The 14,960-nt window shown below is 38.0% G+C and overlaps 3 protein-coding genes across 3 annotated transcripts; 1 reads left to right on the top strand and 2 right to left on the bottom strand.

Moving 5' to 3' along the window:
* Positions 1-946: 946 nt before the first annotated feature.
* LOC121800715 lies at positions 947-2,150 on the bottom strand. Its single transcript, XM_042200226.1, has 4 exons — positions 1,698-2,150; positions 1,569-1,584; positions 1,396-1,479; positions 947-1,299 (listed from the first exon to the last, which is right to left on the bottom strand). Exons 1-4 carry the CDS (start codon positions 2,148-2,150, stop codon positions 947-949), a joined length of 906 nt encoding a protein of 301 aa, XP_042056160.1.
* A 4,084-nt stretch (positions 2,151-6,234) lies between these two features.
* LOC121799684 (protein DETOXIFICATION 34-like) lies at positions 6,235-8,568 on the top strand. The gene is made up of 7 exons (XM_042199121.1): positions 6,235-6,843; positions 6,922-7,547; positions 7,609-7,665; positions 7,752-7,990; positions 8,054-8,172; positions 8,264-8,350; positions 8,428-8,568. Exons 1-7 carry the CDS (start codon positions 6,577-6,579, stop codon positions 8,473-8,475), a joined length of 1,443 nt encoding a protein of 480 aa, XP_042055055.1. The 5' UTR covers positions 6,235-6,576; the 3' UTR covers positions 8,476-8,568.
* A 678-nt stretch (positions 8,569-9,246) lies between these two features.
* On the bottom strand, positions 9,247-9,696 carry LOC121800714 (protein AGENET DOMAIN (AGD)-CONTAINING P1-like). Its single transcript, XM_042200225.1, has one exon. It carries the CDS (start codon positions 9,694-9,696, stop codon positions 9,247-9,249), a length of 450 nt encoding a protein of 149 aa, XP_042056159.1.
* Between the last annotated feature and the right edge of the window lie 5,264 nt (positions 9,697-14,960).

Below are 14,960 nucleotides of genomic sequence, written 5' to 3'. Positions count from 1 at the left end.
ATGAAGAGGAGATGCAATCTAAATAATTACATTTTCTTTGTCCCATTAAAGACACATTTAGTTGATGACTCCCTATGACCAAACTCTTTGCATTGCTTACATTGGACCTGCCACATTCCTTTTGTTCTAGATTTGTTTCCTTTGCCTTCCAAGCATCCAGGTATCCTATGTTTCATCTGTTTGCCGGGAGCTCTTTTTTCAAAGGAGGTAACACCTTGAAGCCAAGGTCTATGCTAGGCCACTGAGACTTGTCGGGAAATGGACTAATTACCCCTGTATATGCTAGCCTAAATAGACTCACTGAAAAGTAAGGATGTAGGTAATCTTCCATTTTAGGATTTCTATGTGAAGTTATCACTGCTAATGCATGTGGGCATGGTTTCCCTGAGACTTGCCACTCCCTACATGAGCAAGTGTGTTGTGCAAGATTCACAACATGTCTAATTACCTTGTGTGTATTTGTGATCTCAGTCACCTCTGCCTCACCCATACCACCTACTTTGACCTTCAAGTTGCCCAATTGTCTACTAAGAACATTGAGATGGCGAACAACAATTGGAAGCATGGTGTGGCCTTCCCATCTTTCACCTATATCTCTCTTCCTTGCATAGAGCTCCATGAACTTTGATCTCAGACTGTCAACTAGCTCAGCTATTGGAAGGTCCTTAAGGTCCTTTACCCAATTGTTTCATACTTCTGCAATATTGTTTGTAATATAGTCACATTTGATGTCTTCGGAAAATTTGCTCCTCATCCAAAGCAAGATGTGATATGTCTCTAAGGATGGTTGCACCCTATCATTTACTTCGTACATCTTGTGCATTAGCTTTTCATGATAAATTGGACAAAATGTCCTAGCTGCAGGATACATGTGTCCAAAAATTGGACCCTGAAACCTCTTAGAAAAATTCTTCATCAAGTGGATAAAACACTCTCTATGCTCTGCTCATGGAAACACCGCCTTCACAACATTCTCCAACCCCTTGCATGCATCTGAGCAAATAGCTAAATGAGGTGGACTTCCCATTGCTCTCTTTAGCTGCTCCATAAACCAAATCCATTCTTCATTGGTCTCACTTTCAAACCACCCAAAAGCAAGTGGAAATATCCAGTTGTGGCCATCTAATACAGTACCCAGTAGCTGTCCATTCCATCTACCATTAAGAGTCGTTGCATCTACACTTAAATATGGCCTACACCCATTTAGGAAGCCATTGGTACTAGGTTTGAAGCAACAAAAAAATCTTTGAAAGTACACCTCGTCTTCAGTCTCTTTCAACCCTATCTCAACTACACTCCCTGACATTTTAAGCTCAACCATTGCCTTAAAGTTAAACAAATTCCCAAAACTGTCCTCTCATGTTCCATACAATTTTTCACGTGCAATCTGCATACCAGCATATGTAGTAGAATAATGAATTGTGGCGACATACTTCTCCTGCAACTCATTTTGCAACTTAATTGCTCCCATGTTTGGATCTTTATTTAAAAAAAGGATTGTCTTTTCTCCAACCCAATGATACAATGTCATCTTGGTCCTTACTCTGTGTATGAACAAAAATGCGCACCTTTATTCAAACAAACCTGCCCCACCAGGGACACAAAAATATTAGTTACAAAATGCACACATTATTAAAATGAGCAAATATATTAGTTACATCAATAGTACATATTATTAACAAGTTAGCATATTATACCTTCACATGCTTTTCATTTTTCATCCACCTAGCAACACTTGACCATAGACAACTCTCTGCTTTGCAGAAGCCCCTGAACAAATTTGGGTTGGATTTCTCTGTTTCTAGTTCAAACTGAGTCTTTATAGCATGTTGCTTCACTGCTTTCCTAAAATCATTCATATTTGTGTATATGGTTCCAACATCCATCGGAGGGTCATCCATATCATAAAATACACTCTCTTCATTAGGAATATGGTCATGAACTCGTATGTCCATTACCTCATCAACAATTGGACCATAATTCATTCCATCTACTGCTGCATCACTAGGTTTCTCTAAGGTTAGACCAACAAATGGAAACATTGTTTCTTCATTCATCAAGCTCTCAGGAGCACCAATCTGTGATTCTTCAAGTGGAGTAATTTCTATACTATCCCAGTCAATAATATCAATTTCATCCATGTGATCCATCCTACCAAATAATAAAAGAATTATATATCAAAATTTTTAATTATACAAAATTCCAAACAAATATATATGTACAGACAAATGTATATATGTATGCATTCTACTCTAGCACAAACAAACGTATTTATATATAGATGTATTATGCTCTAGCACAAAACCTCAAATAAATGTATGTTAGATTTTACAATTGCGTAAGCAAGCAAGTGATTTTAAAACACAAATAAATTTAAACTTATTAGCTATAACACTATTTTAACGTATGTATATATGCATGTATTCTTCACTTTTTGAGACAATTTATATGTGTATACGGAATATTAAAAAATGATATATGTACACTGTATATGTGGACAAACACAATAAATATTCATATACGTATATTGCACATGCATCGAAAATAGAAAATATGAATACATGTATTTACAGGTTTCTTATAGAATCACAATTATTTTGGATTGAAGAGACGGCGGGAAGAGAAGGGTGGAGACGGAGGTGGCGAACGGCGGAGGCGGCCGTCTAGAAGGGTGGAGACGGGTCTGTAGTAAGGAAAAGAAGCAGCAAAGGGTGAAGAGTGGAGGCACGATAGAGGAAATAGGTGGAGGCAAGTCTGGTTTTCTAGAGTAAAGATATGGGAGTTTGGTGTCTCTCAACAGAAACGTGATTCTGTTTGATTTATTAGAATATATGGAAAAAATATGAAATGTGATTATGTTGATTTATTAGAATTTAGATAAAAATATAAAAATGGTAGTTTAGTCCACTTATAAATGATGAGAAATAAATAATAAGAAAAAGAATAGAAAAAGATAAAAAATCAAAAATCCCTTATTCTGAAAAATAGGCACGCCTCGATCTCATATTCTGAAAGGTCATCGAAACTAACCCCTAATTTCGAAGCATAATTAACTCCCGGCCCTATTTGGTAGCCATGTTTTGTCAAGATAAAATAATTTATCTTGGTATTACTTAGCTTTATGGTATGTTGGTTAATTTATCCAGTGTTTGTACTCTGGCCCGGTCAAGCCCATCTTCATTTTCATGTTTTACCTTGTTAATATAACCCAACAAAGTGGTGGTTTTATTTATCCGCCTAGAAATTCCAACCAGATTAGTAATATGGAATTACTTCCATATCCCTGAAATTTGTTGCCCTATCACTAGACGTCTCCAAACCGAACCGGCCCGGATGAACCGGCCCGGAACCGTCACCGGCGGTTCCGAACTGGAACCGGAACCGTCACCGGCGGTTCGAACCGGCACCGGAACCGCCGGAACCGCAGGGCCGGTTCCGGTTCCTCATTTTATGCAAACCGTAACCGGCGGGTCGGAACCGCCGGTTCCGGCGAAACCGGCGGTTCCGAACCGGCGGTTCGGCGGTTTCCGACACAATTTCAGGCCTACTCCCTAGCCTTTTCACAATTTCAGGGTTAAACCGGCGGTTCCGGGCCTAAACCGGCGGTTTCCCACCGCAATTTTCAAAATTTGATTTTTCGGCGTTAAACCGGCGGTTTCGGCGTTATTTTTCAAAATTTGATTTTTTTTTTAATTTTTAATCACAATTTTCCCCTATAAATACCCCCTCCTCTTCCATTTCTACTCACCCCATTCTTGTGTTAATAAGAATTTCTCTCTCAATCTCAATTTCTCTATTCTCCATCCTCATTCTCTCAAGTTGTGTACGTTGTTTGCGCTCATAATTTACTCACGTTGTTCTTGTTCACGTTATCATATAGTCATATTCACATAAACACTACTATCTATTCTCTACTTCCAATTTCCATAATATCATGTCTTCATCTCGTCGTGGTGGTGATCGGGGCAAGGGCATTGCTCAAGATCAAAGTGACTCTCGGCGTCGTCGTGCCCCTTCTAGAGCACAAGTTGCGGAGGAGGTGGGAAGGCGAGCCGCTCTTCGATTACAAGTAAGTTCTAAACTTCTAAATTAAATGTTTTACTATGTTAATATGTTATAATAAGTTTTAATATGTTAGTAGTTTTTTAATATGTTTTATTTTGTTATATGATATAAGTTTTAATATGTTAGTAAGTTTTAATATGTTTTAATATGTTATATGATAAGTCTTTAATTTGAGAGCACCATTTGGTATACTTGCTCGGAAAAAGATTATGTGCGGACTACCGCCTTTTCTTATATCCTTGTGCAAGATGGCCTATTGTGGAATGCCTCAGCGTGATCCTTCATTTGATTTATATGTTAGTATGTTTTAATATGTTATATGATAAGTCTTTTGTAATTTATAATTTTGAAGTTGTAATTTCTAATTTTTATGTTGTAATTTGTAAATTTTAACTTGTAATTTGTAATTTTAAAGTTGTAATTTGTAATTTTGAAGTTGTAATTTGTATCAATAAAATTACATTTGTACATCGCTTCATTCTAATGTTATTTACGCAAGTTTTTTTACATTTTAAACTTGAATTACAATTTACAAAATGCAAAAAAAAAAAAAATATCGGATAAACCGCCGAACCGCCGAACCGGCCCGGAACCGGGTAACAACCGACGGTTAGGCCGGTTCAAGTGAACCGGCGGTTCACGGTTCATAAACCGGAACCGCCGGTTTGTGGAATGCCTCAGCGTGGTCCTTCCTTTGATTTATATGTTAGTATGTTTTAATATGTTATATGATAAGTCTTTTGTAATTTATAATTTTGAAGTTGTAATTTCTAATTTTTATGTTGTAATTTGTAAATTTTAACTTGTAATTTGTAATTTTAAAGTTGTAATTTGTAATTTTGAAGTTGTAATTTGTATCAATAAAATTACATTTGTACATCGCTTCATTCTAATGTTATTTACGCAAGTTTTTTTACATTTTAAACTTGAATTACAATTTACAAAATGCAAAAAAAAAAAAAAAAAAAAAATCGGATAAACCGCCGAACCGGCCCGGAACCGGGTAACAACCGACGGTTAGGCCGGTTCAAGTGAACCGGCGGTTCACGGTTCATAAACCGGAACCGTGCGGTCTTCGCCGGGCCGGTTCCGGTTCCAACAAATCTTGAACCGGAACCGCCGGTTCCGAACCGTGAACCGGTGGTTCACGAACCGTGGTGACGTCTACCTATCACACGTAATTCTCATTTGTAAAATCACGCCTCCCCTCTCCATCATCTGCGATTCATCTCTCACCATCATCTTCGATTCTTCTCTCTCTCGCCATCATCTTCGATTCAACTCTAACCCAGTACCATCGCTGCGATTCCTCTCTCTCCCACCACCATTTTCTGTTCATCTTATACTAGAAGCTGTACACCTTCATCAATTGCTCACATCTTTAAATCCCTCGGTTTGAGAACCTTCATCAGCAGTTATTTTCCCCAAAATTTATTAACCCATCAATTTACATCTTAAAATTCATATACAAAAATTTAGATAGGTTGGAGCCAACATAATTTTGAGTGCTTGCCGTAGAAAAATATGCAGTCGATTTCTGAACTTGAAATTTTTGCTTTCTTTGCATAATATATTCAAACTTATATGAATGGTTGTGAATTTGTGAAGCTTGTCTTTGCCAATTGCCTATCATCATTTTATCTTTCTATTTTCTTATTATAAACAACAGAGGTTTTGGTAATTAATTGGGTTAATTAGGGTAATTTTGTCCATTTGTAAGTTTATCTTATTTACAAACTATTTTACCAAACAAAAACCTATTACACATGGTTTTTTTATCAGCTACACCAAACGTATATGTATTATTCACTAATCACAAAAAAAAACAAGATAATTAAACCAATTTACTAACTAACATGGATTAGTTAAACATAGCTACCAAACAGACCATAATAACGAAATTTATCATAAACAAATGATAAAGCCTTATGCAACATAATCCTTTCATGCCATTCAAACTCAAATCAACACATTTTTAAAAATAGGAGTACTGCATAAAATTAGGTAAAGATGTTATGAATGATGATGTGAATTCTCAAAATAAATTTATGTTGAGCCTTCTGTCTCTAGATAACTAGCTTCGAATTTGTATGAATCGAATACTCCATATATTAAAATCATAAATATATTCCTATTATACATACACACATTGACCTGTTGACTCCAGATTTCAAAGGTCACGAAGAATCAGGCTGGAAGAAGAGTGCCTACCACTTGTAAGAATTGCCTGATTTATAGATGGTAAGATAACAGAAGCCATATAAATATGCAACAAAAGGAAACATGGTAAAGATTTTTTTGTTGGAAACATTTGACTCTTGGTAAACATGAGATATTAATTATAGTGGAGGCAAAATTTCAAAGATTGAGAAGGTTACGAAAAATGGGGGAGGAGGAGCATTGGACAGCAATGGCTCACCCTCTTCAACATCATCATCACCAAACTCGACAGTTTCCTTGGAAATCGAGAGGCCGTTGTCCGACACCCATTCTGCTTGTGATGATCATCCCATGCTCCACGAGGCGCCCTCCTTGTTCCTCCCACATGGCGAGGAGGGCGACTCTCCCCCCATGGAAACGTTCGACGATGCTAGACATATGTTCTACGTAGAAACGGTCAAGTTGTGGTCCATTGCAGCCCCCATCGCCTTCAACATCCTCTGTAACTATGGCATCAATTCCTTCACCAGCATCTTCGTCGGCCATATTGGAGATCTTGAGCTCTCCGGGGTTGCCATCTCCCTCTCTGTCATTGCAAACTTATCCTTTGGATTCTTGGTTAGTTGAAATTTGTTCATTTGTGATGAGTTCAAATGATTCCCTTGTGTTTATTTTTTCGTTTCCGTGTTGGAACAGCTTGGCATGGCTAGTGCATTGGAGACGTTGTGTGGGCAGGCATATGGAGCCGGAGAAATAGAAATGCTCGGAGTTTACATGCAACGGTCATGTCTAATTCTCATGGGAGGCTGTGTTTCTTTGTTGCCTATTTACATCTATTCGAAACAGCTGCTGAAGCTACTAGGGCAAAGGCATGATATTGCTGAAATAGCAGGAACATTTTCCATGTATATAATACCTCAGATGTTTTCTCTGGCTGTGAACTTCACCACTCAGAAATTCTTACAAGCTCAAAGCAAGGTGGCTGTTCTAGCTTGGGTGGGGATCTTCGCCTTGATGACGCACGTTGGTTTGCTATACTTGTTCATCAGAGTGTTGAAATGGGGGCTAGTTGGTGCTGCCGCTGCCTATGATATATCTGCTTGGGGAATAGCCCTGGCTCAGGTGATCTACGTCGTGGGGTGGTGTGGCGACACATGGCACGGTCTGTCCTTGATGGCCTTCAGAGGCCTTTGGGATTTTCTGAAACTGTCTGTCTCTTCTGCTCTCATGCTTTGCTTGGAGATTTGGTACTTCATGAGCATAATCGTCCTCACAGGGCATCTGGAGGATCCGGTGCTGGCCGTGGGATCCCTTTCCATTTGGTAAGAAATCAAGAATGGTTGTTATTGTTTGGTGTGAAGCTAAGTAAAATTGGTGTTTCAGCATGAATCTTAATGGATGGGAAGGCATGCTATTCATTGGAGTGAATGCAGCAATAAGGTATGTATAGATTTATATCCACTAATTCTGTTTTGTTTTTGTGCATTCATCCACTAAGTCTGGTGTGGTGTGACTTGTTACAACAGCATTCGTGTGTCGAATGAGCTTGGATCTGGACACCCTCGGGCTGCAAAGTTCTCGGTGTATGTGACCATAATGGAATCAATGGTGATAGGGTTGGTGTGCATGGTGATCATAATAGGGACCAAGGATGATTTCGCGTCCCTTTTCACCAACAGCAAGCCGATGCAGAAAGCAGTGGGAGATTTAGCGTATCTCCTTGCTGTGACCATGATGCTTAATAGCATTCAGCCAGTCATATCAGGTGTTTTTTAAATTGTTGTTGAATAGGTTTTCTGTTGAGAAATTCTTACATTTGTTTTTGCAGGAGTTGCCATTGGAGGTGGATGGCAAGGTCTGGTTGCTTTCATTAATCTCACTTGTTATTACGTCATAGGTCTACCTGCTGGATTTCTTCTTGGTTATAAAACATATTTAGGTGTTCAGGTGCTACCACTATTACAATTTACACCTCTCTCTCTTTATCTTTCTCTGTCTCTCTTTCTCATGGTAATGGGAGTGGACATTAATGATGCAGGGAATATGGATAGGGATGATATTTGGGACATGTCTACAAACTCTAATTCTTCTGATGATTGTGTGGAGAACAAACTGGGATGAGGAGGTAACCATGATGCTTACAACAACAAAAAAATAAGCATTCAAATAAAAGAAAAATGATGATTGTGTGTTTGTTTATAGGTGGCTCAAGCATCAGAGAGAATGCGCCGATGGAGTGGGAATGCATAGAGCCAACAACGGATATAAGTTTTTCTATCTCTTTCTCTATGCCCACTTTTTGGCAAAAAAGTAAATAAAATTATATGTTATGGACCAACTGATTTACTAGTATTTTTTTTATCAGATGCTCAGTTTATTTATGATGATTCAATACCCAAAAACTATTTTTCTGAACATCTCACCCATCTTAACTTGTCAGACACCATTATGTTAATCGCTATAAATTATTTTAGGAAAATAAATAATCCCTTTCTAAAATTTTAAAATAAAATAAAAATCTGATCTGTCAGATTTTTACATAAAATTGAGTTGACAAAAGTTGATAAAAACGAAAAAGAAAAATGACTTCAAAACTCGGCGCCAACTCATAACAACATTGTTGTTTTTATTTGTTACAACACTTTAAATTTCACCAAATCATGTTAATTTGTGAAACTAAAGAAAAGATCCATACCAAGATTTGAATATCATGGTCAGTAACGCTCTTTAAACGAAACTCATACATATAGGCTTGATTGAGTTGCAATTTTATGAGCTCAAATATCATAATACTCTTTAGTCTAATCAGCAAGTCAAGTATTATACAGCAAGTCTGTGGAACCAGGCATATAATTGCTCGAATCCAAAATCATTCAAGATTCAACCAATAATACTTTCACAATTCATACATTTTTTTATTGTTTTGAAAATATAAACATATACTATGTGAACTTATATATACTCAGCCAATTCAGAAGAAAAATCAGAGTAATGACCTAGGATAAATCCAAGATGAATTAATTAAGCAATCGGAATCAACATTGCTAAACTCCATCTGCCATTGGTCCATTCCTGATGAGTCCTGAGCAGATTCTTATGATAAAAAATCTCATCTCCGGTGGTCTCGAAGAACACCGAATAACTGTCTCCTCTTCTGCCGGTGATCCTCCCCCACCACCACCCCTCCTTGTCGAACGCGTCCACCACATCGTTCATCCGGTACCTCTCCGCCAGATCCGGCGGCGGCCTCGGCCGGACCTCCGCCGCGCTCGCCACCTCCCGCAGCGGCCCCGACAAATCCTCCTTCAGCAGAGTGCGGTACTGCACCAGGTAACCGTCCTTCGCCAGATCGGCCACCACCGTCGCCTCGAAGTAGGAACCGACGAATCCTTCCTGCGAGCTCGCCACCTCCACCAGATCGCCGCGGCGGAATCGCAGTTGTTGATTGAAGTTGAAGCGAATTGTTGGCATCGTATCGTTATTGTTGTTGATTGTAGTTGATTTTGATTTTAGAGAGAAAGCTGTGAAGGAAGAGAGGTTTATTTATAGGGTTTGGGGTCTTTTAATGTTGAGAAAAGATTAATGTACTTAAATTGCGGCAGGGATCACCTAATTTTGAGAAAAGATTAATGGTATATGTACATAATATTTTTAAATTTTTAAATTTAAGTGAATTTAAATTAAAATTAATTTTATTATTTATTATATTATATTATATTATATTATATGTAGCAATAAGAAAGAAGTGATACCGAAATTTTATGTCGAATCGTAATATAATTTCAAGCTTGATTCAAATTAATTATACAATTTTTAATAATTTTTTTTTTACATTTATCGCTACCATTAATTTTATGGTAAGATTTAAACATGGAAAGTGGAAACTGACTTATAAGTTAACCTTCCTTATTTAGTTTTCGTATTAATAAGAATTGATATTTATTAGTATACCTGTGTGCAAGTAATTAAGTTGAAGACGAATTTGTACACTTACTTCAACTTTTGACTATTTAAAAAACAAAACTCCCTACGTCGACCACCGAAACTAGTTTCATGAGTGGAGGGGCACATATTTAATTGAGAAATTAATAAAATAAAATAAAATAAAATAAATAAAAAGAAAAAGTAGATAAAGTATGAGAAAGAAAAAAAATGGAAACAATATTGTTAATAATTTGAGAGAAATTTTTTATATTTTGATGAGACTATTTTTCATGAATGCTTCAAAATGGACATATGAGACTATTTTTATCGCGCTCGTCCCAAATTAATAGTTCCAATTTAACCATGCATTTGTACTGAACCTAAAAAGAGTAGTCAAGTGATAAGATTTGTCCATCCTTAACCAAATAATTAGAAGTTCAATCCCCCCCCTAGGAAAATGTTTAAATGACAACGCTATTTTGGGTGATACTGTACCACCAATCTGAGCTGTTAGATTTTGGTTGAGATGCAATTTTAACATGCCACTTGGCAGTCTCATTTTTTTAAAAAAATTAATTAAAAAAATGCAAAAGGCTATAACTGGAAATCACAATTGCAGACGTTTCTCCCTAAACGCAATTCACGGTCTTTCTTCATTCTCTCTTTCTTCTATTTTCAGTCTATGCAATTATTTTAATCTTTTGCACTATTTGCATTCTCTTCTCTGTAATTCTTCCTTCAATCTTCCGTTAATAGTCAATCCATGGAGAATGATGTTCCCGTTGACTTTCATTTCACTGATATTGAAGACGGTAAGAAGCAATTTCATTATGTTTCTTCTATGTAGGCGGTTATTCAATCTTTGTATTTCTCCTTTCAATCTTCAGTCGTCACTCAATCCATGGAGAATGATGTTCCCGCTGACACCAATATCACTGATTTTGCAGACGGTAAGAAGCACTTCTAATCGTGTAATTGTGTAGTTACAGTTTATTGATTTTTGATATGTGATTCAATTTTATGTAATCGTGTAGTTGTGAATTTTTATACGTGAAGTCAAATTCACGAATCTGATATGTGAACTACCAAATTTGCATCTTCCTAGTTGAACTCGGAAAAGAAGTTTTTGATTTTGTGATTACATTTCAGGGAGTTCGTATTTGTTGATATGTGAACACAATAAATGTAACCCCATCCGAAAAGTCAGATTGCTTGGTTAAATATGTTGTGTTGCTTACTGATTGTGATCCATTTGCATTTGTTAGTTGTAAAAATATCTTTGCTTGGTTAAATATGTTTTGTTGCTTACTTATTGGGCTCCATTTGTATTTGCTAGTTGTTACAATATCTCAGGTTGCTTACTTAAAATTATTAATAGACGAGCAATTGCATCGCCAAAAATACTGTATTGCTTATGTGTTTGCATGACAGTGCTTGTTGTGCTTTAATTCAACATTGAGTTTGCATCTCATGTTTGCTTGATGGAGTACCATTTATTGCTTGGTTCTTTTGAAACTATAGCTTATTTCATATCCAATGCGCAGTTGCTTGTGTGCCCGATTGCCCTGACAAATTAAAACCATTTGTTGGCAAGAAATTCAACACCTTGGGGTGTGCAAAAATGATCTTTCAGAGATCTCCACTATAAAGGACATGTACGGGAAATCATATGTGGTAACATATCTAATTAGTGAAGATTCTTATTCATGCTCATGCAAGTTGTTCGGAAGGGAGGGATTTAGCCACATATTTTTGGTTTCCAAGAAGGGTGTCAAGGTTATCCCTGACAAGTACTACAATGGGAGGTGGTTCAAGTCAAGTATATCCAAACCTGTCCAAGCATGCGAAATTTCGGTTGGTGCCAAGCAACTTGCATGTAATAAAGCAGCTGATATTTTCTTCGGTTACATGCAAAAGTTTGATGTTGAAACCATCGAAGCATTTTCAGCTGTAATGCAAAATTTTGGGAAAAGAATAGAGATCAACTCCCCAGTTTTGCATGTTGCAGAGAAGAGGAAAGTGTTGAAGATTTCTATTTCATTGGAAAACCAGATGTAGTAGAAGTTCATCCACCAAAAGTGGTGAGGACAAGAGGTTCGTGCAGTGACGCGGGCAGCCGTATCGTGTCGGCAAAAGAGAAGGCTATTATATTGCAAAGCAAACCTAAGCGTAGGTGTGAGAAATGTGGTGAAATGTGTCACCACGACTCTAGAAATTGTGGCAAGCAAAAAGAATACATTAGTATGTAATTCTAGGGAACTACTTATATCACTTGGCTTTGTTACCTCATTTCAGTTGTTGTCCACTGTATCTCAGTTGCATATTATTGTGCTAGAATGTTTTCTTATTTTAGTTTATTTTCTTATTTGAATTCGGATGTTGAATATCAGATGCTTTGTTTCAAGCTTATTTATTGTTGTGTTGGTATTTCAAAATTGCGTATTAGTTGATTCCATACCGAATTTGACATTAACATTGTAAACAAAATGAATGATCGCATATTGCATGTCATTTTATATTGGATTGCTTTTTAATAATGTATTAATAGAAGGTTTGTGCAAAGGAATACTTGTATTAGTAGAAGGTTTAAGGTAGTACTTATAACCAACTGTTTGGCTGTGTTAATTTTATTGCTTGATTCTTCTTCTAGCATGGCATAACATATATAGAATGCCCATATCAACAGCGAAAAACAAAGCAATGTCAGTCACCATTCAATAAAGGGATAACTGCCTTAAAAGTCATGAACTTTGCCCGAATTCCGGTTTTTCCCACGAGCTTTAAAGTTGGCGTATAAAGTCACGAACTTTGCATTTTATCTGGTATTTCCCACGACGGTAATTCCGACGAAAGAGCGAGCTGACGTGTCGAATTTAATTGACGTGGCGCCTCGTGGCGGCTGACATGGTCAATAATTGTTGACTGTGTAATTAAATAAAAAATAAATTTAATAAAAAAATACAAAAATAAAACCCCCCTCAAATTCGTCCCCCAAATCACCCCACCCCCAAATCAATCCACAAATCGCGTAACCTAACCTAATCGACAAGCTGCAACGACGATGGCAGCCTAATCGACGACGACGACGAGAGAGCGAGCAACGACGGCCTAATCGACGACGACGAGTCTATTGGCTTACCTGCAACAGCGACGGACGGCGATGAGCTGCGCTTCAGGCTTCGTCAACATGAAGATGTGGCCGGGTTTCTGGCCAGACAAGCCGAATCCGAACAAACCTTTCCTGCTTCGGATTTACCATGGTGGGCATTTCATTCCTGATGGGAGGATTTGTGAGAAATATGTAGGTGGGGAAATGTGAGAAGGTAGTGGTTTTGAACCAGATAGATTTGGTTACTTCAACCTAGTCGATGAACTGAATAAGCTAGGGTTTGATAGCTGGGATAGGCTATGCTTCAAGAGAAAATGGGGAATGGAGTTTATTAACATCACGGGTGATGCAGAGGTGATGTTAATGTTGAAGTTCCCGACTACAGTGAAGCATCAAATATGTGATGTGTATATTGTGGGTGGGAAGAAGGGTGGCCTAGAGCACATTGTTGAAGATGAAGCTGTAAGGAGTCGAGTGGTTGAGTCGGAGTCAGTAGAAAGGAGTAATGTTGAGTCTATGAATAAGAGTATGACTACCAGAAGGGGTATAAAGGAGACAACTTCAACGGGTGGCAAGTTGAAGTCAGTTTCTACCAAAGATGTTGTGGAGAAGAGTGTTAAAAGTAGTATTAAGAAGAGATTGTTCCAGTCTAGTATGAGGTCAGTGGTTGAAACTATGGGTGAGAGGGTGGGAGATAGGAATTGTGATGCTAATGAAGTTGGAAAGAGTGTGGGTGAAGATGTGGGTAAGATGGATCATATAGCTAAAGACAAGGGTAAGAGTGTTGTTGAGGATGAGGCATATAGGAACTCTAATGCTGATGTCTTGGGGGATGATGTGGGAGGTAAGGACAATGATGCTGAGGATTTGGGTGTTGTAAATGAAGCTGAGGGAATGAGAGACAGAATTGATGAGAGTGTAGGGGATAAGGCTGATAACAGTATGGCAGTGGGGGTGGGATATGATAGTGAGGAGGATGGGAGTTATATACCATCCTCTGAGGAAGAGGAGACTGATGATGACATGGAGGCTGAGGAGTTAGTGTCTGAGGATGAGGAATACACACAGGGGAGGAAGAAGACAAAAGAAAAGAAAGAAACAGAGTTTGTGGTTACTGATGAAATCTTCTATGGCCTAGTCAGTGGAGGGCAAAAAAGTGCATATGTGTCTGAGGACGACAATTCTGAAGAAGGTGACATATACTCCAGTTCAACTGATTCTCAAGATGAAGGGAGAAGAAGGCTGGAAAGGCATGGTAAAGTGATGTATGATCCACGGTGCGATCATAAAAATTTGACATTGTGCCTTGGAATGGGCTTTATTGATGGTTTTCAAGCAAGGGATGCTCTAACAGACAATGCAGTGGAGAATGGGTGGGAGATTCACTTCGAAAGAGCAAGTACGAAGGCATTTGAGGCAGCTTACAAGAGTCCTTGTAAGTGGTTCTGTTCTGGGAGCCTAGTGAAGATGAATGGTTCTGTAGTAATTAAGAAACTTGAACCAGAGCACACATGTCCTAGGGCTATGAGAAACAAGATTGTGACCTCAAACTGGATTGCCAGAAAATACTTGCATGTGTTTAGAATCCGGCCAGAGTTCAGTTGTAAGGAGTTGGGGAAGGACTTGATGCAACCAAATGGAGGTTATACCACTCCAAGAGAAAAGCAATTGACATGCTGAGGGGAACGGTGGAAGCTCATTA

The sequence above is a fragment of the Salvia splendens genome, chromosome 4 (assembly GCF_004379255.2).
Source record: "Salvia splendens isolate huo1 chromosome 4, SspV2, whole genome shotgun sequence".
Taxonomy (NCBI): Eukaryota; Viridiplantae; Streptophyta; class Magnoliopsida; order Lamiales; family Lamiaceae; genus Salvia; species Salvia splendens.
Note: the sequence above shows the minus strand (reverse complement) of the source record. Positions and strands in the feature narration are given on the sequence as shown.

Excerpts from the sequence above, each read along its gene's own strand:
- LOC121800715 (XM_042200226.1), bottom strand. The coding sequence starts at position 2,150 with ATGGATCACATGGATGAAATTGATATTATTGACTGGGATAGTATAGAA. Across the intron at positions 1,300-1,395 it reads TTATTCTACTACATATGCTG|GGAGTGTAGTTGAGATAGGG; the intron begins GTATGCAGATTG and ends TTAAAATGTCAG.
- LOC121799684 (XM_042199121.1), top strand. The coding sequence starts at position 6,577 with ATGCTCCACGAGGCGCCCTCCTTGTTCCTCCCACATGGCGAGGAGGGC. Across the intron at positions 6,844-6,921 it reads ACTTATCCTTTGGATTCTTG|CTTGGCATGGCTAGTGCATT; the intron begins GTTAGTTGAAAT and ends GTGTTGGAACAG. Across the intron at positions 7,548-7,608 it reads GTGGGATCCCTTTCCATTTG|CATGAATCTTAATGGATGGG; the intron begins GTAAGAAATCAA and ends TTGGTGTTTCAG.
- LOC121800714 (XM_042200225.1), bottom strand. The coding sequence starts at position 9,696 with ATGCCAACAATTCGCTTCAACTTCAATCAACAACTGCGATTCCGCCGC.